Source organism: Cuculus canorus, chromosome 24, assembly GCF_017976375.1.
Source record: "Cuculus canorus isolate bCucCan1 chromosome 24, bCucCan1.pri, whole genome shotgun sequence".
NCBI classification, from domain to species: Eukaryota; Metazoa; Chordata; class Aves; order Cuculiformes; family Cuculidae; genus Cuculus; species Cuculus canorus.
In genome coordinates, this window is record NC_071424.1 from 7,776,845 (window position 1) to 7,802,161 (window position 25,317).

At 52.2% G+C, this 25,317-nt stretch overlaps 1 protein-coding gene across 1 annotated transcript; it reads left to right on the top strand.

Moving 5' to 3' along the window:
• The first annotated feature begins 1,446 nt into the window (after window positions 1-1,446).
• Window positions 1,447-25,290, top strand: LMOD1 (leiomodin 1). The gene is made up of 3 exons (XM_054087319.1): window positions 1,447-1,887; window positions 19,984-21,570; window positions 22,962-25,290. The coding sequence occupies exons 1-3, from the start codon at window positions 1,627-1,629 to the stop codon at window positions 22,986-22,988; spliced, it is 1,875 nt and encodes a 624-aa protein (XP_053943294.1). The 5' UTR covers window positions 1,447-1,626; the 3' UTR covers window positions 22,989-25,290.
• The last annotated feature ends 27 nt before the right edge of the window (window positions 25,291-25,317 follow it).

Here is a 25,317-nt window from a genome sequence, read left to right on the forward strand (position 1 = left end):
GGGTCAGGATATCAGGGAGAAAGAAATGATGGGATGAAGTGGGTTGAAATTCAACAGAACAGTGTTTAAGTTTCTGCACTTGGAAACAAAACGCAACAGTTTCTTCTACAGTCTGGAAAAAATCTCAGTTGTGCTGGTGAATCATCGGAAGGCTATGAGCAGGAGCTGGGATGCTGGAGATAAGTGAAAGCCTGGAGTGCAACAAGAATGTGCATTTCCTGTTAGGGTGAGGAATGTCTAGTTTGTAACATAAGGCATTGGGACACTCACCTGGAGAACCCTGTGCCTGTGTTCAGGATGGTGTTTGAGCCAGGAAGATGGGCAGAGGAGGTAATTAGAATGATGAGGAGAATCTTGTGAGAACTTATTTTACAGAAGACGACCAAAGGGCTGCTTGTTTGGATTGGTGGAGAGAGAGGCCTGAGAGCAGGCAGTAAATATTAGGAGGAGGATGAAGATAGAAGGATGAAGCTGTCAGCATGATGAATGGGTACAAAGTGCTGCATATGAGGTGAAGCTGCCTTGAAATTCGGAGAGAAGCACCTGGCTGCCTCTGTGCCTCTGGGAGAATCTGCAGGTGCCAGGAAGCTCCTTGATGGATTAGGTGGATGGAAAAAAAATAAATGCCTCCAGCCAAGGCCCAGGCTAAGGGCACAGCCTGAACCAGAAGCAGGAGAGACTCAGGAATTTAGTCTGTGCAGAGGGGGTGATGGGACTTGCTGAGGAGATATGGGAGTGTTGCGATGAAGAGCAGCTGCAGAAACACCCCTGCAGAGGTCAGGGAATCAGCAGAAGGTCTGATAAAGTGACCCAGGGATGGTGCTGGGGTTAGGCTTTGCAGAGCGAGGTGCAGGCGCCAGGCTGGGCTGAGCTCGCTGCCTTCTTCCTCCCACTTTAAAGGTGCTGGGCTTTGCACAGCCTTTGTAAATCAGCCATCCTGCACCAGCAGCACAACCACCTCTTCCCCAAAGGGCTGTGTGCTTTTGTTTACAGTGCAGAGCCTCGGGAGCAGTGGGATAAAGATGAAAACTTTCTCTGGGGTGGACGCTTTATTGTTGATCACAGCCCAGAGCTGTCACTGTCACATCAGGAACCCTCCCCGCTTGTAATGGAGGAGATGCCCTTTACCTTTGGAGCCACACTGTCCTCTTTATTAACCCTCCTGCAGAGATGGGCACATGCTAGGGATCTGCTTCCCCCACCCCCAGATTCCCAGCCTGCCAGCTTGTGCATTTTTGTGTGTTTTCTCACTAGGTTGGCCCATTGCCTTTAAAAGGCTAAATGCTCCGGACTAAATTTGGTCATGCAGCTCTGCATGGTTCCCTGGAATGTCCTTGGGTTTCAGACTCCTCCGATAGCACCATTCCCCGCCTCCTGCTGGGCTCCATTGGCTTCCCCAGCACCCGAAATCCTGTCTGGGTCCTGTTATTGGCCAACTCTTGGACCGAGGGGTGTCCCCTCTTTATAACTACTATACCCCGGGCTGCAGCGATTGAGAGCTGCTGTGATTTAACACTTCAGCACCTGCTGCCACTGGGGGAAGCAGGCTTGGAGCTTCGGCTTCTTGTTTTTCTCCTTTCTTTGGTACCACACACAACCGCAACCGTGTCTCGCCAGCGAGCCAAGATGTCCAAAGTGGCCAAATATCGGCGCCAAGTTAGTGAAGATCCAGATATTGACAATTTGTTGTCTACTCTGTCCCCAGAGGAGATGGAAGAGCTGGAAAAGGAGCTGGATGTGGTGGATGCAGACGGCAGCATCCCTCTGGAGCTCGATCAGAAAAGCCAAACAGAAAATTCTTCACCTGGCCCACAAAACTGCGACACAGCGCACAATCACTGTGAAAAGGAGACCAGGAAACGCTTTCAGAGGGAACACTCAATAGATGTAAGTTGCGTTTCCCTATGCTCGAGGTGTTTCTGTGGGCAATGCAGGGTTGTACCTATGACTGCTGCTGGGCTGGTTTAGCGGGAAGAAATGGAACCAGGAACCCAGGGAAAAGTGCGCTGTGCTTGCTAGAGAGGAATAAATGCCATATAGAGACCAGAGGAGTGAGTCAGGGAGCTAGTCCAGGCCCTCTATGAGGGAACAGGGTATTTCACAAAATCCGGTGTTACTTGCAAAGCCAAAAACTTGGTGGTGCCAGGGATTCTCCCTCTGCTCTAACATCCTTTGGCAGGGCTGGGAGCAGGGAAGGTGCTGTGACAGCGATCCCGCTGGCTGCGGTTCTTTTTCCTCCTGTTTTTTTCCTTTGAAGATTACTAGACTCTCAGTCCCTTCAGTTCCTCTTGTGCAAAAGCCTAAACAGTCTCTGATTCTTGTGTAATAAATGTTTGCTCCTTTGTGGAAATCACCCTGAGAAGCAGTCTTTGTCCCAGGCTGTTTGTTATGTGCTTATTGTTCAGTTAAAATGAATTCTTTTATTTTGATTTGGGTACCTTCATCTCCTTCTCTGCACCTGGTAAGTCCTTTAATAGTTTGCTTTGAGCTAGAAAGCTTTGTGCCAGTACTCCTGCTCATCTTAGCAAGACCCAGTCCCACTCCCCTGTAATGTTTAATTAAACTCTGCACTAGGAATATTTGGTATGTGCTTCGTGCGTGGGAAGCTGGGAAGCATTTGGTTTCTCTAGTTTTTCATGGCAGGCTGAGCCACAAAGGGAAAGAAGGAGACTCTTCAGCTATTTATCTGTGTAGTCACAGGCAGATCTCATATCTCAGGCTGGATTTGCATCTGCTGGGTCAGGACAGCAGTGAGGACTGTCATCAGCGTAAGCAGAGTGGGGGCTTACTTGGATACCCCTCAGTTGACTGTTCTGGCTCCAATTCCTTGTCAATTCCAGGTCACCCAGCTCTCTCAGCTGCGCCATGCAGCAATAAGTAGCCTGTGTGCACTTGGAAACAGCTCTTTATCGATGTGTACAGAGTTTATTACAGGAGGGTCCTCTTCTGACTAGGGCCTGGGAGAAAACAGGGAGAAAAGGGTGAAAATTGCAGCTATAGGAGGCATAAATGCAGATTTATTTTGGAGACCTCAGAAAGGGCTTAAATAGCACACCCCCCCCCCCTCCAGGTTCAGGTTTGTGCCACCTGGGAGCTTTCCTCTGGCTATGAGGACACAGCCCTCACACTTTCACCTTTATTTGTCATGGGCTGGGGAAGAGAAAGCACTGTGACCCCAGCACGGGTTTTGTTTCCCTACTGGTGAGCTGGTCCAAAATTTCCCTGTGGTGGGGAACTGCAGGTGTTGCAGGACAAGCCTGCCCAGGAAAAGGAGTGCTGTTATGTGTGCAGTTATCCCAGTGATGCCTCAGGGGGTTGAGAGCTGACACTGGAAAAGCTGCTTTTCCAGGCAGGGGGGACTCATGTGTTTGGCATCACTAGTGATGCTATTTTGGTTTTAACTGTGGGAAGAAGAGTCAACTGAGAATTGGATTGGGGAAGTGTCCATGATCCAGAGGAAGGGAGGAAATGTGTGGCTTTTTGGAAAATAAAGAGAGCTGGGAAGTTCTAGTTAAACAATGCGTTATTTGGAAGATGCCTGAGTGCGCACGTGTGCTGTGGGAGAGGACATGGAGTGGTGGCAGGGGACAGCATTGGGAGGAGACGCACCCAAGGAGAAGGTGTCCAGCTCCAGCTGGCAGAGAGGGCAGTGATGGAAGTCCTGAGAAAAGCACTCCTCATGCTTCTCTTTGAACTTCAGCAGCTATGGGCCAGGGAAGACAAAGCAAGTTGGCTGTCAGTCAGAGATTTGTCTGTGAAACTGGCTCTGTTAGATTGCAGTGCTGTAACTGGATACAGCAGAACTTCTGTTTCAAACCCTAGAGGCTGAGAAAAAAATACCCGCCACCCCTTCCTCCTTGGCATCGTTAGGAGCTGGGATTAGTGCCTAGAAAATGCCAGCTTGCAGGGCTGGCAGGTCAGCCCATGCCAGTGGTGGAGCAGGGCATGGGGGTTTGATGTGGGGTGCGATAGGGTGGGATGAGGTGGGATAAGATTATCATCCCACAGAAGCAATAACAGGAACCAGCCCGGGAGGCTGATGATTCCCTCTGTTCAAGGAGGCCACAGCACCGTGTTTTGCTGCAGGATGGAGTGAGAACACAGAGCCATCTATAGCATCCCGAGAAGCTCCTGAGCTCACCCAGCTGCTCCAAACACTGAGGCATATGATAACAAATCCCTCTCTTATATCAGTGGCTTTCCCACTGCGAACTTGTGCCTGCTAACACAGGCGTTGTGGCTGCACACCCACGGGGGATGGTGTTCCCCAAATGGATGAAGGCATCACCCCTCAGTGTCTGTCCCCATCTCTCTCCCATCACGGCTCCCAGCGTTGTACATCACCAACCACTCAGCAGCCCTGATAAAATGCATGGAGCAAAGCCTTTGCAAGCAAGAAGCAGATATGTGAGCATGGGAGGGAAGTGTGGGCAGGGGGGCAGGGGAGGAATGGGAGGCCCTTCCAGTAGGACTGGAACATCTGGGAGATGTTATCCTGCGTCTGTGATGTCTCTGCGGTAGGGAGAGGCGGGAGGTTCAATTATTGTCACAGAATCACAGAATTACCTGAGTCAGAAGGGACCCACAAGGATAATTGAGTCACACTCCTGTCCCTGCACGGGACAGCCCCAACCTTCACATCGTGTGTCTGAGGACGTAGTCCAAACACTTCTTGACTATTGTCACACTTGATGCTGTGACTGCTTCCCCAGGGAGCTGTTCTAGTGCTCCACTACCCTCTGGGAGAAGAACCTTCTCCTTATGTCCAACCTAACACTCCCCTGGCACATCTTCCTGCCATTCCTTCAGGTCCTATCACTGTTTATGTCCTTAAACGACAGAGAGTTTATAGAACTGTAGTGCCTTGCATAAAGGCAGCAAGGATAGAAAATATTAGGGAGTTCCTGGCCCAGCTCTGCAGCAGTGCCTTGAGCTCTACCATTATTACTAAAACTTGTTTTGCAAAGCCAAAAGGTGCCCAGGTCGTAGCCCGCGTGGTGCAGCAGCCACTCCAGCTCCCTGCAGCTACCAGGACTGGGGCTTGGGCTGCATTGTTGCAAGGCTGGCAGCACGCTCACCCAAGCTGCTACACTCCTGTCTTCCCACCTATTTTTTCTCATCCGTCTTGTTCTTCCCTCCCTCCTCTGCCCCCTCTGGCCCAGGTTGCCCAGAGAAGTGGTGGTTGCCCCATCTCTGGAGGTTAGATGGCACTTGGAGCAACCTGATCCAGTGGGAGTTGTCTCTGCCCATGGCAGGGGTTGGAACTGGATGGACTTTGAGGTCCTTTCCAACTCAAGCCATTCTATGATTCTATGATCCCATGATCCTATGATTCTATGATTACATGTGCAGGAATTTCTCTAATGTGCAAAATAAGATATATTAAAGGGAAAGGCTCAGTTTCTGCCCATCTCATGGTTCTCACAGTCGTTACCCTGTTCTTGAACTGGTTCCAGTCCCCCCATTCCCTCTTAAATACTCAGAATATTTAGAAATACTGCAACTACATAAAAGCACGTCTTCTTAGTGATTGAAAGGGCAAACTTGGGTAACTAGGAAGCAGTTTATAAACAGCCCAAAATAATTGTGAGCTTTGCCCTCACTTCTCCAAAGTGGGGAGCCAAATTCACATCTTGGTGATGCATTAGTTCATTAATCTTCATTTTATGATGCCAGCGATTGAAAGTGTGGTTCAGGAGCGGGGCTGGGTCAGTGCCTCTCTGCAGATGTGTTCAACAAGGTCCGAGTATCAAGGGAGCCAAAGTTAAACTCATTTTCATGAGTTAATAAATGAAAAGATGATTTCTAATAGCTCATGGCTCATTATTGTAGCAGGAAAAGACATAATTAGAAACTCAGGCTAGAAACACGCTGTAAAATGGAAGCAGTGGCATAACTGGAGGATGATTTACTCGGGGGCACAGCTGACTTTTTGTCACTCGAAATCTTTGTATGGTGCCTGAGAATTCTCTTTGGAAGAGGAATAGCTGCTGCTCCAGGGCATCGAGGCTCAGTGCGGGTCTCTGTGCGGGTGTCTCTGTAGGGTGGGTTTGTCTGAGAGCTGAGCTGCATGAGGAGATGGGTGTGTGAGTGCTTCTCTAGCTGGGTTTGGCCTGTTCATAGAACACCTAGGTTGGAAAAGACCTTTGAGATCATCAAGCCCAACAGTACCTGTCCACTGCTAAACCATCCCCGAACACCTGATCCACCCGTCTTTCAAACCCCTCCAATGATGGGGACTCCACCACCTCCCTGGGCATCCTCTGCCAGTGCCTGAGAACCCTTTCAGTGAAGAAGATTTGCCCTGATGTCCAATCTGAACCTGCCCTGATGCAGCTTGAGGCCATTCCCTCTCATCCTATCTCTTGTCACTTGGGAGAGGAGACCAACATCTACCTCTCTACAACCTCCTTTCAGGCAGTTGTAGACTGTGATGAGGTCTCCCTTCAGCCTTCCCTTCTCCAAGCTAAACAACTCCAGGTTCCTCAGCTGCTCCTCTTGTTCTCCAGCCCCTTCACCAGCTCCATTGCTCTGCTCCGGACATGTTTTTCCTCTGCTGTTGGTGACATCTTTACAGAGCCTGTATCTGTGCATACAGCACTGCGACTCACTCCTCAGGGAAACCCCCATCTTTCTCACTGGAATTTGGTCACTCTTAAACCCCCTGAGAGGGACCTTTGCCAGGAGGAACCTGGCTGAGAAGAGCTACCACTACTCTGTGTGCACTGCACATGCCATGGCACCCGGTGGTTTGATGGACAAGTGTTTCTTAGCAGTCACCATACCCATATCAGGAGATGTTACTTTTCAAACATGCCACAAAACCCACCTGCTGCTGTTCTGAGCTCTATTGGATTCCCATCTGGCCTCACTGCAGTGCCCAAAATACTGGGTCCCTGGTGGCAGAGGCAGCCCTTCCTCGTGCTCTGCTTCTCCAGCACCACCACCTTCCCTGGGACCAGATGGAGCCCCTTTCCCTCATCTTCACCTGTAAGGAGAGGACACCTCCAGTGTCCCAGTCCCTTTAGAGTCCGCAGTCCTTCCTTCCAGCAAGGCTGCACTGATTTCATACTGCTTCAAGCACGTGTGCTGGGAAGATGCAGGGAGATCTAGTGGAACTTGTCCCAAATGCAGCCTATTTGAAGGCTGCTGGTGCCACAGGGCAGCAGATCCTGTTGCCGTGGATAAGGATTACAAACTCTTTGGGAAGGTCTTGTAAAAAGTCCTTCCTTCCTTTCCAACTCACTGGGGTGTGCATGCAGGCCAGGTGCTCACTGCTGGGTGGTGTTTAGTCTGGTTCCTTTTGGCCATGTGTGGAGGGAGAGAACATAAGCAGTGAATATCCTTACCCTTCTTCAACCCCACAGAAAACCAAGTTGTTACCTAAATTTCTTATAAATGCCCCAAGCTGGTCATCTTTTCATGAAAATATCTAGAGGAAAAATAAGCTCCATGTTTGAAAAGCTGGGACAGACCCAAGGGAAACTGCAAACAAAGGAAAAGAATTTGTTGTATCATTCCTTAAGCATCTTACCAGGCTCTGACTAACACATGTATTTAAACTCTGCTGTTCTGTTTATCAGCCTGTTTTGTCAATGCACCAAGAGTGTTCCTTCTCTCTTCCAAGAGTCTTCCACCAATTCCTGGTTCTTGGTTTTCTTTTATCCATGTCCTGGGCAGGTCTCTAGGTGCTTGCTTCTCCCTCATCAGAACATGTAGTTGTTCTGACCAGCTCCTGGCCTCTAAAAGAGCCGTAAGGGGTCAGTGCCACAGGGGCATCCTTTCTCCTGCTGCTTCTCCAGCAGCACCTGGCTCACACTGGGGTGGACAGGGGACAACGGTGTGGGTCCTTCCATCAACATATAGAGTGGGAATGGAGCTGGTGGCTCCCTAGTCCTTGTGTTCCTTGTGTGGAGGGTAGCCACAGGTATCCAAAAAAGTCACACATTTTGAAAGAAATCAAAGGTATTGAGTCATTCCTATTTGGTCTTTGGAACCCAGAGAGCCAACCATGCCCTGGGCTGCATCCAAAGCAGTGGGCAAAAAAGGAGATTCTGCCCCACTGCTCCACTCTGGTGAGAACTCACCTGGAGCTCTGTGTCCAGTTCTGGAGTCCTCAGCACAGGAAGGACATGGAACTGTTGGAGCAAGTCCAGAGGAGGCCACAGAGATGATCTGAGGGCTGGAGCACCTTTGTACAAGGACAGGCTGAGAGGGTTGGGGTTGTTCAGCCTTGATAAGAGAAGGCTCTGGGGAGACCTTAGAGCAGCTTCCAGTACTGAAAGGGGCTTCAGGAAAGCTAGGAAGGGGCTCTTCATCAGGCAGTGCAGGGAGAGGATGAGGGGGAACGGCTTTCAGCTGAAAGAGGTGAGATTGAGGTGAGATCTTAGGAAGAAACATTTTGCTCTGAGGGTGGAGAAGCTCTGGCCCAGAGTGCCCAGGGAAGTGGTGGCTGCCCCGTCCCTGGAGGTGTTCAAGGCCAGGTTTGATGGGGCTTGGAGCCCCTGATCCAGTGGAAGGTGTCCTTGCCCATGGCAGGGGGTTGGAACTGGACAGGCTTTGAGGTGCTTTCCATCCCAAACCGTTCCATGATTCTAGGATTAAAGAAGGCCACAGATAGTCTGCTCTGTGGTGTCCCCAGGCAGCTGCAGAACAGCCTGTCTAGGAGAGCCCTTTTGTCACCTTCCGTTGTTCAGAAATGAAAACTGCTCTTTGAGCTCAGATGTTTCTTTCTTCATTTCTGGAAAGGTACCAATCCGGTAAACAGAAGGATGAACATCAGAAGCGAGAGCTGCCAGTGAGCAGATAAAACAGATCTCTAAGGTGAGAGAGGTTTCTCTAAGAGAAACAGCAATGATCCCATGCCAGAGCACTGAGAACAACAGAAGCGAGTGCAGTGGCCACACACCCTGGTTTTAGTTGCATTTCTGAACAAACGGTGTGAAAGGGAGCCTTGTGGCAGCATCGGGGGTTTTGTAATGCCACTGGGAAACACTGCAGAAACTTTGTTTTGCTGTGATGGGGATGAGTGGCAGCACAAAGTTCCCGTGATTCGTAGGTTGCACACGCTCTGTGTGGGAGACACGAGGTCCATCTAAGGGCATGAGCAGGAAAAAAGCTCAATTTCCAGTTGGGCTGAAAAACCAAGAGTAAAAAAGCTGAGTTCTGTATTTACATAACCCACAGCTGGGATGCAGATTAAACCCATGGACATGCTTGGAGTGTTCAGCTTATATGGGCTGAGCTGCCCAGGAAGTTTTTTTATCTGTTTATGCTGAGCTGATAAACAGACATAGAGGGGAGGAAAAGAGCAGGGATCCTTCACATATCACTTTCTTTTGCAGCATTATGACAACATTTGCATGCTAAAATGGTCCCACTGACTCAGCTCCCAGCAGGATGCCTGGATTAACAGGTTGTGTCACTCAGGCCCACCCTGTGCCATGGTGGGAATCACAGCACGATGGAGCAAGAGGATCTCACCTTGCAAGGAGAGGAGTATTGGGGCACATGTTTTGAAGTCACAGTGGAGACAGTGGCAACAGTTATGGAGCAGCCACACCATGAAGTGATGTAAGCCCTGCTCAGTCCCTTCCTCTGCATGGAGCAACAAGGGAAAATAGGCAGGAACAAAAGCTGCAGGAATGCAACAGGGGAAGCAATGGCCCAGGGTCGCAGAGGTGGTGTGTGCACCTGTTGACGTTGGGTTGATTAGGCCAGGGCTGAGATATGATATTTGGGTCAAGATTCACACCAAGACCTACCGGATGCTGCAGAGGGCTCCAAGTGGTTCTGCCTCCTGTCAGGGGACCATGGCAGCAGCTAGTCATGCCCAGTATGGGAACAGGCAATTGCACAGCTCTGAGAGCTGCCTGCACCAGAGAGGGAGCTAGGGTTTGCTGCCTTTCAGGGAAGAACTTCAGTTTCTAAGAACTAGAGATCATGACTCCTGGCACGCCCTGCTTGATCTCATTAAGTGCTGTGTTCTGGCTACAGCTCTGGCATGGTGTAAGAGCACCGAGTGCCAGTGCTGCTCTTCCTCATGAGCTTTTCAAGAGGTTTGACCAGCAAACCAGCTCTCTGATGTTGGCAGGTAGGCATCTGGGGCTGGGGCTCATCTCACCTGCTTCTAAGATGTTGATTCATCCTCCCAAACTGCGTGCCCACAGCCACCGTTGATGCCATAGGGTCTCTGTGATAGTCCCCTGGGCTGACTGAGGGGATCCATGAGAGACCTGCACCAATGAGGGGCCTGGAGGTGCTTTCCATGTCATCCCGGGAGCCTGGGAGCCAGAGTCCTGTGACTTGAGCACCCAGCTGCCCCCTCCCTCCCCCCCCCCCCCCGCCCCCTGCGATGCGGAGGATGGGAGACAGGGTATAAGACTTGCTATGGCTGATTTACAGTTCTTCTGTTCCTAAAAGTCTGAGGAATGCTCTTTGTGGGCTGCCTACGGAAAGTGTGCAGGGCATAAATCCAGCCTTGAGGTGGCATGGTGTGAATGGCTGATGTTCACTGCCCTTTGCAACTTCTGCCGAAGAGGAGAAGATCAGAGACAAGGTCTCAGCTTGGGAATAGCCAATTCAGCCATGGCTGTGCCCAGAGAAGGGGCTGGGAGAACGACGGGGAAAAGAGAAAAAAACCTGACTTCTTAAACCAGTGAAACCCCGAAGTTTCCATTTGCAAAGTATCTAGCAGTTTAAGGGCTTTCTGGCAAATGGCCATGCGTACTGAGGAAGGGCTGGAGCTATTCCATTAAAGGAAGCCCAACTGAAACATTTGTTATCGGCCTCAATTCAGCAGGCAAGACAGAAGTCAGGGCCAGAAGTTGTCCAGGCTCTTGAGAACAGCACTACATCTCAGGAGGAGGATGTTTTTCAAAACCTTGGCCTGAGAAGTGGGAAAAGACTGATATTTGGGGTCAGAAAGGTCTGAGCAGAAGGGAAATAACTGAGCTCCTCATTAAAATAACAGCAATAGCTGGGGCAGGACAGGGCCAGAAATTGTTTACATCACTCTGGACTTTAGCAGAGCACAGCCATGGAGTCATGCTAGGTCTGTGTGTGTCCCAGTGCTGGAAGCCGAGGTTCATTCATCCTTGCTTCATGACAAAAGAATTCAAATATGCCAAGAAAGAAACCGTTTGCTACCTGAGAATGGTCCTGCTTGGCAGCCTCTACTTCTGCGAGGCGCTCGGGGGCTGTGAGTTGGGTATTGCACCACACTGGCCCAGGGTGGTTGCTCTTAGCTGGGGAGCAGGGGTTGCCCTGGCACTACTGCAAGTAGAGCAAGGCCAAATCCCCTTGTGCGTGGGTGGGTGTCACACAGACCTGGACTCTGCTGTCCTGGGCAAGCAGGTCCTCACGGTCCCAACTGCCTCTGGTGGTCTCTGGCTCTCAGGACTCGGCCAAGGATGCAGCAGTTTTTTCAGGAATGTCCTTGGCTCTGGGTTGTCCCTAAGTTGCTCAAAACTGGCTGAGGAATGGACGAAAGGAGCAGCCAGGCCAACTTGTTGTGGTTTAGCTTGGCTCCAGTACCCTTTTGCATGGCCAGAACACAATTCCCAAATACACAGGAACAGAAAGTGCAAAACAACCTGCCTTTGCTGACTGGCAAACCCAAGGGACTTCTCTGCACAGTGAGACAGTCTTGGGGACATCTCTGTCCTCTGGGAGCTCTCACGTGGCTTGTGTGTAGCTTCCACAGCCCCCTTCACTCACACTGCGGGGTGATGGGATGGTGGTGATTTGCACACAGCCTTTGGCTGGGATTTGGGGTATCTGGGCAGGACAGATGGGGACACAAGGGTCCTTTAATGCCCACACAACTATGTTGGTATCCCCAGAGGATCACAGAGATGCCCAGAGTTAGAGACATTGGTTCAACCTCACAGTCTCATGGTGTCTTTGAAGACATTTGTAGGAGTCTTTAGCATGCATAGGACAGACTGAAACCCCTCAGGCCATGATACCAGATTGGCTTGCTAGTTATGGATCCATAATTGTGCCTAAACTCTCTACTTCAGTTAAGCAACCCCAGCTGCCTTCCCTTGCCAGCCTGGTCTTGCAGCCCCCTGCTGACCAACGAGCTGTCTCTCAGAGGTCTCCCCTGGGGAGAGGAATCCTGGGGATTCCCTGCTTCCCGGTTCTCCCACCTCCAAAGCCCCTCCATCACTCAGAGTTTGCATGGGACCGATGGAGCTTTGCTGGTGGGTTCTTGTTGGCAAAGCCATGCCTCCAAGAGACAAACTGGGAAATGTCCTGTTGGCTGTAGGAGAAATTTGTTATTCCAGCAGAGGCTGGAAGAAAGGGACAGTGTCTTGGCCTGGACTGAATCCCCCATTCCTACTTCTTTGGAGGGATTCTGGTTGGATTGCAAGGAGCACAGCTCTGGATGGAGAGTCACTGTTGGTGGTAAAAGCCATGTGCCAGGCAGGCAGCACACCAAAACAGCTCTGCTGGTGGAGTTGCTAGATAGGAGGACAGTGAGTTGCAAGGAGAGGACTCACAGGCTCCAGAGAACCTGCAGAAATCACCTCATCTGGCTGAAATAATTGCTGGATTAATTAAGTTTAGCTGGTCCAGTTGTTCCTCAGTGGGCACCTGCATCATGGAGGTGGGGGGGGCATGCACTGGTGTAGAACAGTTCAGTTACAAGTAGTGGTAACTCCTCGGTGCTTGCAAAAGTGTAGGCACAAGACTTGTGCCTGCAAGTGGACATGCAGCCTAACTGGCTGAGCTAAATTGGTGCAGTTTGCACATGCAGTCAGTTTCTGAAGGTACCAACTCACTTTATTCCATGTTTTCCCCTTCTATCCCTCAAGAACAGAGTTCTCCACAGCTGCGTGAGGGCAAAAAACATGCTCCTGTGTGTGTGGGGTGTGCAGCCTCTGTCCCTGTTGCCATCCATAGCGAGGCATGGCTAGAGCCATTGGCCACACTGGAGCTAATCCCAGGTTTTCCAGCAGTGCTGGTTTGTGTGGGTCTCATCCCGGCTCAGGCTTCCCCTCCTGTGTGCTCTTGATATTCTCATATCAGAGGGTGATGTCTCACAGCTGGGGGGATGATGTCTCATAGTTGGCTTCCAGAGGCCGGCAGAGCTGGAGGTGACATTAGAGGCTGAAGCAGTTAAAGCCTGCAGGCTGAGTTCACTATTTCTGGAACCATTTCGCATGAACTGCAAGTGCAGGTTTGGCCTTGAGGACTTTGCTGACAGTGCCCTTTCCTATGGGTGCAGTGTGCCATGCCCCAACAGCACCGAGTCTCCTGGAGGAGCCATCCTGGACTCTTCTGGTTTCCCCCTTTCAGCCAAGACCTCCTCAAATCCAGATGGGGTGTAGTGCCCTTGAGCCAACACGAAGCTCTCAGCAACACGTGTGCCCCCAGGGCTTCCATCCTTACATCTTGTTCTTGAGCTGAGCCAAGCACGTGGCGGCATGGTGGGGCAGTATGTTCAGCCTGGTAATCCAGGCCTTCAGGGACTCTTCCCAAGATGTGTCTCTCAAAATAACTGCAAGCTGCCGAGAGCTTGCCCATTCCAGAGACAAAACATTCTTCTGCAAATGTATTTCCATATGTCCCCTCTGCCGGGGACCAATGTAACAGCAGCAGCCAGGCCACAAAATGTCCCTGCCCTCCAGTTTGGGTGTGGATCCGCGAGTCCCTGGGTAACCCATCCTCTCCCCTCCATTCCAGCACGTTCCCCTTTCACTTAGGAACCTGTTGTGGGCACAGCAGGGTTGCCAGCTCTCACTGACCATGCTGAGCAATACCTACTGCCTAAGTATTGATTTTCTACCCAAAAATGAGCTGTGGGTCTTTCAGGGCAGAAGGCAAAAATCTTGGTCCACTCTCACATCCCAGAATCAGAGAACTATGGAATTGTTCAGGTTGGAAAAGACCTTAAAGATCATTGAGTCCAACCATAAACCTCACACTGCCAACTCCACCACTGAACCATGTCCTAAGCACCACATCTTCATGGCTTCTAAACCCCTCCAGGGATAGGGACTCCATCACTGCCCTGGGCAGTCTGTTCCAGTTTTGACAGCACTTTTGGTCAAGTAATATTTCCTAATAACTAGTTTAAAACTTCTCTTGCGCACTCTATATGCTTTTAAGCTTCATTCACTTTTGGGTGGGTTGCTCATCTGCAGGATGTCCCTGCTTGAACATGGTTTCTTGATGCAATGCAGCACAAACATAAACTTCTCAAGGACCACTGAGAAAGCATGCTCCACACTAGGAACCAGATAGAGCTGTGGCTCTCAAAGTGCTGTGATTTGTACATGTTGCTGCCATGAATATCAGTATTTCCATAGTCATTATTTCATGGATGCAAAGCCTCAGTCAGGCTTAAGTTGAGTTAACACAGTGTTACAGTGGAGTCGGCAGGCGCACACCCTGCTCTAGAGAGCAAAGAGCCACATTTGCCCATCCCCACCACCCACAGCAGATCTCAGCAGCCCCTCTGTCTCTGCTCCCATCCATCCTCTGCTCAGCCAGCTGCTCCATCCCCAGCCCTTGCTCAGCATCGGGAGTGGTGCTGTGAACACTCAAATTCCAGACAAGAAGTTCCCAGTCTCCTTTGCCTTTTAAGGAAACATCTGAGTGGGTTTGAGGGTTACAAACGCTAACAAGCAATGGCAATGCTCATTTTAGTCTATTTAGAGAAAAGGGGAAGGCATTTCAGTTCATCAAAACACTGGTGATTAATCAGCCAAGTACCAGGCTGTTTTCATTAGGCTTATTTTTAAAGGTCTGACACGCAGTGTAAGAATATTCCCCTAATAACCATGCTTGTGGTAGAGGGAATGGCACAGAAGGGAGTGCAGCGGCCCTGGTTTCTAGGTATCCAAGGTAAATATGTTAGCACGATGGAAAGGAGTGAGCAGGCAGGACTCAAGATGGCAATGGAGAGAGTGCAGGGCCTGCACTGGCCATTGCAGCTGGAGATGGCCTGGCCAGTGGCCTGCACTGCAGGAGGAGGTGTGCTGGAGGCTGCAGGGACAGCCAGGATTTTAAGACTAGGGAGAAAGATGCCTTTCTCTCTCCTCTTGTGCATCATCCTGCCATGCAGCTCCTCTCCTGAGCTCCAAGAGCTGGAGCAGCGTGCTTCATTGCCAGCCTGGAGGTGAGGACTTCTGCAGCGTCACCAGTGAGCAGAGCTACGGCTGATGACACCACTCAGAGCTGGCTGTGATGGAGCCAGAGTGGTGGGGCACATTGGGATGGGTGCAGAGGCAGGAGAGGAGCCTGCCAAGAGTGGCTTCTAATTGGGCTTAAGGAATGTCCCCAGTTTCCTCTAATGGGTGGAGACTCTTATGCAGGCTGTGGCAGTTGGATAAAAGGTGACCCTTGGTTTTAGAAACATGGATCTCATTTCTTGCCTGGAAGGTTTTGCTCCTGATACGTCCCCTTCTGCTTCTACTGCTGGAGCTGGGTGCTTGCAGAGGGCTTGCAGAGGGGACAAGGATGTCACAGTTGAGACAGCTCTGCATCAACTGAACCAGCAGGAACACCTCTTACTGCCAGCTAGTATTGTCCATAATAATTTGCAGCACTTTTGACATGATCTTTCCAGCGCATCCCAAATTTTCTGGACACACAATGCTGCAAACGCTGTCTGCAATGGCAGTAACAGCCATAGCTGGGCACTGCACATCCGTTGCCTGCCTGGTTTCCCCTGCCTGGGAGCACAGCTGGCTTCTTCCCGCACTGGTTCCTTTTCAATGTCCTGCGCTCTGGCTCCAGTCCCCACCTTCCCCCAGACCTGATCCACTCCACAGCACCAGGACATGTGGCAACACATCCCTGGATGGTAGCTTTAATTAGAACAGCACTAAAAGTGTGGGAATATGAGACATTCTCAGCATCTTTGCTAGGCAGGGATTTGCTATGCATCTTATTTTCCTCTAGTTTGGAGAAATCCATTGCCTTCTCTGAGCGGGGAAATGTAGGTACTTCTTTCCAGAGTTTTCCTTCCTTTCTCCAAGATCTCTCATTCCTGGCTAAAGTCTTTGCTCTGCTTGGTCTTGGATGGACCAGGCAACTTAGGGGAGACTCAGGGCTCCCCATTGTCAAGTTGTGTGAGCTTGGGCTGGAAAGGAGAAGGCTTTTAGGAGAGCTTGTGAGGAGATGAGGCTGGTGGCTCTGCCTCGAGGAGTGCTCAGCTTGTGAACACAGAAGGACTGCAGAGCCTCTTCTTTCAGGGAGCTACAAGAAACCTCCAACCTGGGACATCCCCAAACACCTTTGAAAGGCATGTCATGGTGTCAGGGCACAGAGCAAGGCAGCAGAGTCCTCATCCTCCACACACCTCCTGCACAGCTTCCTGCCAGGGCAGGCGGGGCTCATCCTTCACTCAGGTGCCTCACGATTTCACTGAGCTTCCTGGGAACAGGGCACATCTTGGTGAGAAGGGCCACCAGCTCGGTGCCGTTGTCTGCTCTCTGCAGTCCCCAGGACAGGGGTGTGCTGGCACTGGGACACCTCTGGGAGCCCTATCCCTGGTCCTTTTGCAGCAGGAGTTGTGGATGCATGGATGGGCTCAGTAGCGGTCTGTCTTATGCATTTCTGCCACCTGTTTAGGTCCACACAGGGGAGCCAAGAAATCTCTTAACTAAATAAACAGCGCTCTTCCCTCAGATGACATCTGTTTATATGCCAGGTACAAACAGTCCCTATGGCTGCCCTGCTCACTGCCAGGCCAGTTCTTTCCACTAAAAGCAGTCCCTGAGGGCCAGCAGTGCCGTGTGCTGGGAAGGCAGAGCTGCGCTCTGCCCCTGCACAAACACCACGGGGCCTGGGCTGGGGAAGATAGTGCAGCCAGGGCGTCAGCTGGAGGGGGACAGCCCTGGCTGCAGACCAGGGTCTCTGGAATCAGATTTGGGGGTTCAAGTCTCTGGGTGAAGCTACAGGGCTGTCCTAGCCCTGGGAGGTCCTGGAGAGCTCATAAAGATGTCACAGCTGCATCTGCCGGGAATCTATCTCCTTTCCCTGAAGTCCTAAAGTCCTCCCAGCAACGATGACATTCACTTTGTTACTCCCTCACATTGGTGCTTCCTCCTCCTCCTGCAACCAGCATCACTGTCAGCTCACCAGCATCACTGTGGTTGAGATGACAATGCCCAGATTAATCCTGCAGCTGTAGAACAGAGCCTGACCTAACCAGGGCACTGCTGCTGACCTCTCAGCTAGCAAAGTCCCAGCACGCCACCCTCTGCTCGTCTCCAGATGGAAACCCCACAGTGCTAGCTGGAATGCAGAGCCAAGCTGTGCTGCCAAAGCTGGGCATCCAGGATGAGCCAGGCCAGCTGCAAGAGGCAGGAGCTATGTGCTCCCTGGATGCAGAACGGGGAGAAGGAAGTTTAAACTGCCAAACTCAGATGCAGAGTTTACAGTAAGATCCTCCTCTGTACACCAAACTTGGTCTCAATATCAAGGGTTCATCTGTCTTCAGTTATGTGTCCCTAGTGTTGGCTCATCTCTGTTGTGATATATGTCTCATATCTGATGTTTGGGGATGAATCCTGCCCCGGTGCCCTGCTCTCGTATTTGTAACAGAATCTCAGTCCTGTGTTTGCATCTCTCCAGACACACGAGGAAGTGAATCTGTTGCCATAAGAAAGCCAACGGGCTTGGAAGGCTGCGTGCCCCAAGCTGCGAGTGAAGGCTGTAATTGCAAAAGCAGAACTGATGCTGATGGAAGACGCTTCCCAGCCCCGTTGTCCGGAGGTGAAGGCTGCAGTGTGGCATTTGCTGTGTCCTGGAGCTGTCGTCGCTGGCTGTGGTCAGCAGACACGCACCAGGCAGGCTGTGACGAGGGGGAGGTGCAGTTGGTTAACAGAAGTACCAAAAACTAGCTAAAAACTGGATTTTACAGAAAAGAGGTCAATGAACAGAGGGCCCTCAAGCAAGGAGAGAAAGAGGAAAATCCTTTGCTGTCGGGGCAGTTTGTAAGAAAACAGCCATCAAGCCTTGGGCTGTATCCCTCTGCATGCAGGGAGGAGATAGTCACTACCTGAGGGTCAGCACTGGAGAGCTGAAAGCCACACTAAGCTCCTCACGCATATCAAAGTCCCGTGAATACAACAGTGGAATTGTGACAAACACATAAGCAAAGGCAGAAATCGCTTCTGAAGAGTGAGTATTTAAGGAGGCAGTCCAAACAAAAGCACTGGTGTTTGCCAGCCAACTAAGAAATTACCAGGCACCCTGGCTGGCCTGGAGATAGAAGGAGAAACTCAGGGGGTCCAGGGCACTGCAGAACTTCTTAGAATGGAGAAACTGGGAGGGGGATCCCAGGGCAGGGGCAGTGGGACTAGCTGCAGCGACACTGTTTTGCCAAACACATGCAGCAAAACCTGTATCCTTTTCCAACATCGCCTCAGTGAAGCTCTTCCCACCCTGTGATGCCTTTGGATGCTGGAAGCAGATGTGCTGGGAGAACATCTTGCATTACAAACCAAGAAATGCCGTGTCCCCAGTTCCTTGGTTTTATGCAGGGAGATCCAAGACACAAGCTCAGGTCAAAAGAAGGCTGTTTCAGAGAGTCCAGGTGTGACTGCTGGATCAGAAGTGTCACCTCTGCCATCACCTGCAGATGCTCTCCTGCTTGCACACACATCCAGGCCAGGACAGGAAGCATGTTGGGCTCTGGACCAGGCAAATGTGCAGAGCATCCAGCTGGAAACCATTTAGGAAAACTGCGAAAGCACCTGGGGTTCACAGAGGGACAGGCACTAGATCCATCCCTGGATTAAAAAGGATAATAAAAGGTGATTAAAAAAAGGACAGTTCATGGGAGCTATGATAGGAAGGGCTCAAACAGTCCAGTCTGCTAAGGGAGATGCATCCTGCTGCTTGTTAGGTTATTGTCTGTTCACTGAGGATGAAGGAGGACATCCCACAAAGCTTTGGAGCCTTTGGGACAGGACCAGAAGCAGAAGAAGAGCAGAGATGCCTTGGCATTCCTTGGTCCTGCAGGCTCTGCCTGCATTTCAGGCACTTGGATGCTGAACCCTTCCCTGGACCCAGGACCTCGGCTGAGTTAAACTTTCCTCTTCCAAAGCCTAGCCATAGGCTGCAGTGTGTGAACATGAGGTGGTAAATCACTCAGGTGAGATGGAGGAGGCTCTGGCCCTTGTTCAGGGCCATCCTGATTTGGAGCGGGCAATTTACCTCCCTGATGAGTCCTGACCGCAGGGCTGTCCCCTGCCATGGCTCAGATCAGGACTCACAGTCCTCATGCTTCCTCCCCGGCACCTCCCCATTGCCTCCTGGGGAACCTGCATGATGCTTTCACCAGGTTTCTATCATAAATGCCTCATTTAGGGCAGCTTTTCCCTTGTAGGCATAATCTAAGAGGTTCCCGAGGCTGGACTCTCAGAATCATGGAATAGTTTGGGTTGGAAGGGATCTCAAAGCCCATCCAGTTCCACCCCCTGCCATGGGCAGGGACACCTCCCACTGGCTCAGGGGCTCCAAGCCCCATCCAACCTGGCCTTGAACCCCTCCAGGGATGGGACAGCCACCACTGCTCTGGGCAACCCGGGCCAGGGCCTCCCCACCCTCACAGGAAAACATTTCTCCCTAAGATCTCATCTCAATCTCCTTTCTTTCCGCTGAAAACCATTCCCCCTCATCCTACGCTGCACTCCCTGATCCAGAGCCCCTCCCCAGCCTTCCTGGAGCCCCTTTCAGTACTGGAAACTGCTCTAAGGTCTCCCTGGAACCTTTTCTTCTCCAGGCTGAACAATCCCAACTCTCTCAGTCTGTTTTTATACGGGAGGTGCTCCAGCCCTCAGATCATTTCCTCTGGACTCACTGCCATGTATCTTCCCCAGCTGCAGTGCTGCCCTGCAGGGCCCCATGCCTGCTCCTGTGTGACAGAGGCACAGAGTTGGTGACAATGAAACCGGGGTGGCAAGTGTAGAGGTCAGAGGTAACTGTCTCTGTAACGCCTTGGTATTTTTCTCTTGTTAGGAGAGCAGATTGAGTGAGAAGAATAAGGGAGCCAAGAATGAAGAAGAAAGGGGAAAGGAAGCTCCTTCCAAAGACCTGGCCCGGAAACAGGATACCAAAGTTGGGAAAGACTCTAAAAAGGAAGAAACTGTTCAAAAAACAGACCCAAAAGTCAAAGCTGAGGCTGAGACCAAGACCAGAGAGGAGAAGGCTATCAACGACAAAGTCAAGGCCATGGAGAAAAAGCTGATGGGGAAGGATAAAAAGGAGGAAGAGAAAGGCTCAGCGTTGAGGAGGGACACAGGAAAGGATAAAAAGGAAGAAGAGAAGGGCTCAGCACTGAGGAGAGATGCAGGGAAGGATAAAAAGGAGGAAGAAAAGGTCTCAGTATTGAGGAGGGACACAGGGAAGGATAAAAAGGAGGAAGAACAGGGCTCAACAGCAAAGAAAGAGACAGGGAAGGACAAAAAGGAAGAAGAAAAGGGTTCTGCATTGAAGAAGGGCACAGGGAAGGACAAAAAGGAGGAAGAGAAGATTTTAGGATCAAAGAAAGAGGCAGAAAAGGACAAAAAGGGAGAAGATAAGAAAGAAAAAGATAAAAAAGAAGAGGAAAAGAGTTCAGCTTTGAAAAAATCAAAGGCAGATGAGAAGGAGAAACCACAGCCACAGGCAGAAAAGGCAGTGGAGGAGAAACAGGAGACCAAAGTGGCAGCCGAGAGCAGCCCTTCCAAGCCTACCACCAGCAGCTCCCCAGATCAGGCCAAGGACGATGAAGCCTCCAGCATTTTTGATGAGCTCATTGAGAAGGTGAAGAACAACGATGCTGAAGTCACTGAAGTGAATGTTAACAACTCGGACTGTATCAACAACGAGACCCTGGTGCGCTTCACCGAGGCCCTGGAGTTCAACACTGTGGTCAAGCTGTTTGCCTTGGCCAACACCCGTGCTGATGACCACGTGGCCTTCGCCATTGCCATCATGCTGAAGTCCAACAAGGTGCTGACGAGCATCAACCTGGATTCCAATCACATTACAGGCAAGGGCATCCTGGCCATTTTCCGGGCACTGCTGCAGAACAACACACTGACAGAGCTGCGTTTCCACAACCAGCGGCACATCTGTGGGGGGAAGACGGAGATGGAGATTGCCAAGCTTCTGAAGGAAAACACCACGTTGCTAAAGCTGGGCTACCACTTTGAGCTGGCTGGACCACGCATGACAGTCACCAACCTGCTGAGCCGAAACATGGACAAACAGAGGCAGAAACGCCTCCAGGAGCAAAAAATGGCACAGGAGCGTGGGGAGAAGAAAGAACTCTTGGAGGTGCCTAAGCCTGGAGCCTTGCCGAAGGGGTCTCCCAAGCCATCCCTGCAGCCATCCCCCAAGGCTTCCCCCAAAAGCTCTCCCAAGAAAGGGGGGGCACCTGCTGCACCACCCCCACCTCCTCCTCCACTCGCTCCACCACTGATCAATGAGAACCTGAGGAACTCACTCTCACCAGCCACACAGAGGAAGTTGGGAGACCGGGTGCTGCCTGTCCAGGAGAAGAACTCACGGGACCAGCTACTGGCAGCCATCCGCTCCAGCAATCTCAAACAGCTCAAGAAGGCAAGTGCAGGTCTGCGGTGGGGTGGCCTCCGGGCAGCACCCATGGGATTGGTCTATGGGCTGAGATTTGAGGTCACATCTGTTGGCTCTTGGGTAGTGGAGAGGTGAGAGCTGTCCTTCTCCAGTGCAGGGCAGAGGAGGGTATCTGTGGTCCCAGCCCCTGTGCAGAGCTCATGGTGCAAATGCGTCCCTTCATCAAGCACATGGAGAGGGCAGATCCAGATTCTTTACAGAGCAACTGGGGTCAGCAGATCCCATCCCTTGGCAGAACATCCAAGAGAAGAAGATCCGTCCCTTGTCAGAAAGCTTGAAAGGGGCAGATCCATCCATTGGCAGAGCCTCTGGCGTGAACAGATTCACTTCATTCCAGCAGTCAGGTTTGGCTTTATACTGTAGTCCTAGAGGATGGAAATTCAGGACCTCCTCATGCAGAAAAGGAGGCTCACACGCACTATATGGACCCATGTCCCTGCAGGCAGGAGAATGCAGGCAGTGGGTTCCCAAGGGCAGCAGCTCCAGGAGCTCTTGCTGCCACATTGGCATGGCTGAGCCCACACCCCGGAGCTGGGAGGTAGCCTAGGGTGGCTGGAGAGGTTGTGTCTCCACTGCTGCTCCCAGCATGATGCCTTAGAATCATAGAATCACTAGGTTGGAAAAGACCTTTGAGATCATCAATCCAAACAGTACCTGTCCACAACTAAATCATATCCCTAAGCACCTCATCTACGCATCTTTTAAACACCTCCAGGTACGGGGACTCCACCGTACAGTGCCTGAGAACCCTTCTGGGAAGAATTTTTTCCTGATGTCCAATCTGAACCTGCCCTGGTGCAGCTTGAGGCCATTCCCTCTCTCCTATCACCTGTCACTTGGGAGAAGAGACCAACACCTACCTGTCTACAACCTCCCTTCAGGAAACTGTAGATAGTGATAAGGTCTCCCCTCAGCCTCTTCTCCAGGCTAAACAACCCCAGGTCCCTCAGCCATTCCTCATCCTCTCCAGCCCCTTCCCCAGCTCCATTCCCTTTCTCTGGATGTGCTTCAGGACCTCAGTGCCTTTCTTGTAATGAGGGGGCCAAAACTGAATCCAGGATTTGAGGTGTGGCCTCACCAATGCCAAGTACAAGGGCAAAATCACTTCCCTGCCTTGAAACATCTCTGTCACCCCAGGTGGTTTATGTTCCTTGGCCAGGCAGACCACTAGCTGGAGCGTGGGGACAGCAGCCTAGCCAAGAAGAAAAGATGTCCCTGGTGCGCTGAGCATCTCCAGCAGCAATGGAATGGCCCAGCTCTTCCACCGTAGGTCTGCATAGGGAGCAGTCCTGAGCCATTCCCACATCTGCTTTCATCGTTCCCTGCTCCCTCCAGTAACGGGGTGTCTTCTCCTGCAGGTGGAGGTACCGAAGCTGCTGCAGTAGGGAACGGAATGGCTTTTCCCCCACAGCCCGGCATGACAGAGCCCAGGACACTCGCCTTTCTCGTGACTGTTTCTATGACAAGCCCTTTGGGACCCTGCAGTGACCAGCACCAAGGAGTAGCGATCTCTCTGGGATGGACGGACGAAGGGCTGGGCCCGAGGAGGGTCAGCACAATCGTTCGATGCAGCGCAGGAAGAAGATGTATTTATTATTTTTGTGGTTGTGAAGCCTTTGAGCTCTTTCTGTTGCCAGCACCGTGCCCTGCTCTGTCTGGCTGCCTAGAAATGCCAAGGATAGAGGAGTCTGCAGTACAGCTCCTCGCGGAAATTTCCCCTTGGAGCTCACCAAAGAGGCTAGGCACCCTCCATCCCAGCTTGCCAGCAGGCCCCCCAGGGTGGTCCAACTTGGGGGGGGGGGGGTAGAGGTAGCCCCAGTCTTGCTTTTGGGAGGGAAAGGAGACAACCCAATCATCATCACTGCTTGGGTCTCCAGGGAGTCCCCAGGTGCTGGGAGAGTTACGGGGCACAGGCACAACAGTGGGGTGCCAGCTCCTGGGGTGCAGGCTCGATGCTGGGAGGAACTGAGAGGCTGGAAAAGGGAGAGGCCAGGGAGAGACAGGTGATCGAGTGATGGGGCAATAAGGTAACCGGTGGAGCTGCGGCTGGAGCCAGGGGCATCAGGGGATCAAGTGATGGGGCGATGAGGTAACTGGTGGAACTGCGGCTGGAGCCAGGGTCATCAGGGGATTAAGTGATGGGGCGATGAGGCAACTGGTGGAGCTGGGACTGGAGCCGGGGGCATCACATTGGTGCCTGCAGCCAGCCTTGCTCAGGGACCGCTGGAGCCCCGGGCATTTTGTACCGCAGTCCAGAGTATTTTTACAGTTGCATTTTTCAGGTTTGGGTTTTCTTTCCCTCTTCTTGACCCACCATCTTCTGGACCCCACACTCGACCACTCTGCCTGCCCCCTGTGTGGAAAAAAATCCTACCCAGGGAGAACAAGGCCCTCGTAGCCCTGCCCACCCCTCCGTCCGTTGGCGAGGGGCTGGGCAGGGGCTCTCCCCGGTCCCGGAGCAGGTTTGGGGGCTGCGTTGATGTGCAACTCCCTGGAGTCTTCCTGGCATGAAGCCTTGTTCACCATTTGTACGACTGTGGCCACTGCACCAGCAATAAAGTTCACCCAACGCTTCCCCTGCCTCAGGGACGGGTCTGCACCCTGGGGTCCCCCAGGTGGGGGACAGGTGCTGCAGGGCTTGTTTGGGGATGGGCTCAGCCCCACGCCTAGGGCAGCTCTCCCCTCTCCTGCCACCCACAGCCCCAAGCCGGACCCATGTGGCCACGTCAAATGGGGCACTCTGGGGCCACCCAGATACCCCAACCAGCTCTCCCTGGTCACCCACCCACACAGAACCCCCCGAAGAGGGCACCCTATGGCTGCCAAACACCCACAACCAGGCTCCCTGAAGCCAAGCAGACACCCCAAAATCCCTGGGGTCACCCAGAACTGTGCCATGGGCTGCATCAGGGTCACACAAACACCCCCCGGAGTCACCCAGAACTGGGCCAGGAGCTGCCCCAGAGTCCCTCAGGATCCCTGAGGTCACCCAGACCTGGGCCAGGGCCTCCTCCAGGGTCACACCAACCCCCCCGGGGTCATCCAGAACTGGGGCAGGGGCTCCCCTAGTGTCACCCCAAGCCCGCCGGGGTCACTCAGCACTGGGCTTGGTGCTCCCCCAGCCCTGTGGGGCACAATGGTGATGAAACCACCATGCCTGAGTAGGCCCTGGGGTGCAAGGTGGCCTTTAGGGGGGGAACCCTGCTGGCCCAGGAACCCCCAATCGGAACAGGCTGCAATGCTAAGCCACAGCTCCCAGGGTCACCCCAACTCCTCGGCTCACCATAAACCGTGGTGGGGGCTCCCCAGGGGTCACTGCTAGGTTTTGTATTTGTGGTGAACTCTGTGCTCGGTGGTGCTCCAAGAGAAACCGAAGGCCCTGAGGGGCTCCGCCAAGTGCACGAAGCACCTGGCTCCATCCCCGCATCCACTCCTCCCGGTCATGACTCCCCCCAAGCCTGATTGCCCTGCTCCAAACACGATTTCCCCCACAAACCCAGTTCCCCTCCTCCAAGCCCAATTCCCCACACCCAAGAGCGAGTCCCTGCCAGTGTGAAGCACCCCTCCAGCCTGATTCTCACCCCCAGCCCAATCCTGTCCTTCCACTCCAATTCGTCCCCCCAGTCCTGTTATCCTTCCCATACCCCCCTCTATTCTCCTCAATCCGATTATCCCTCCCCCATCCGATTATCCCTCCCCCCATCTGCTTCCCAA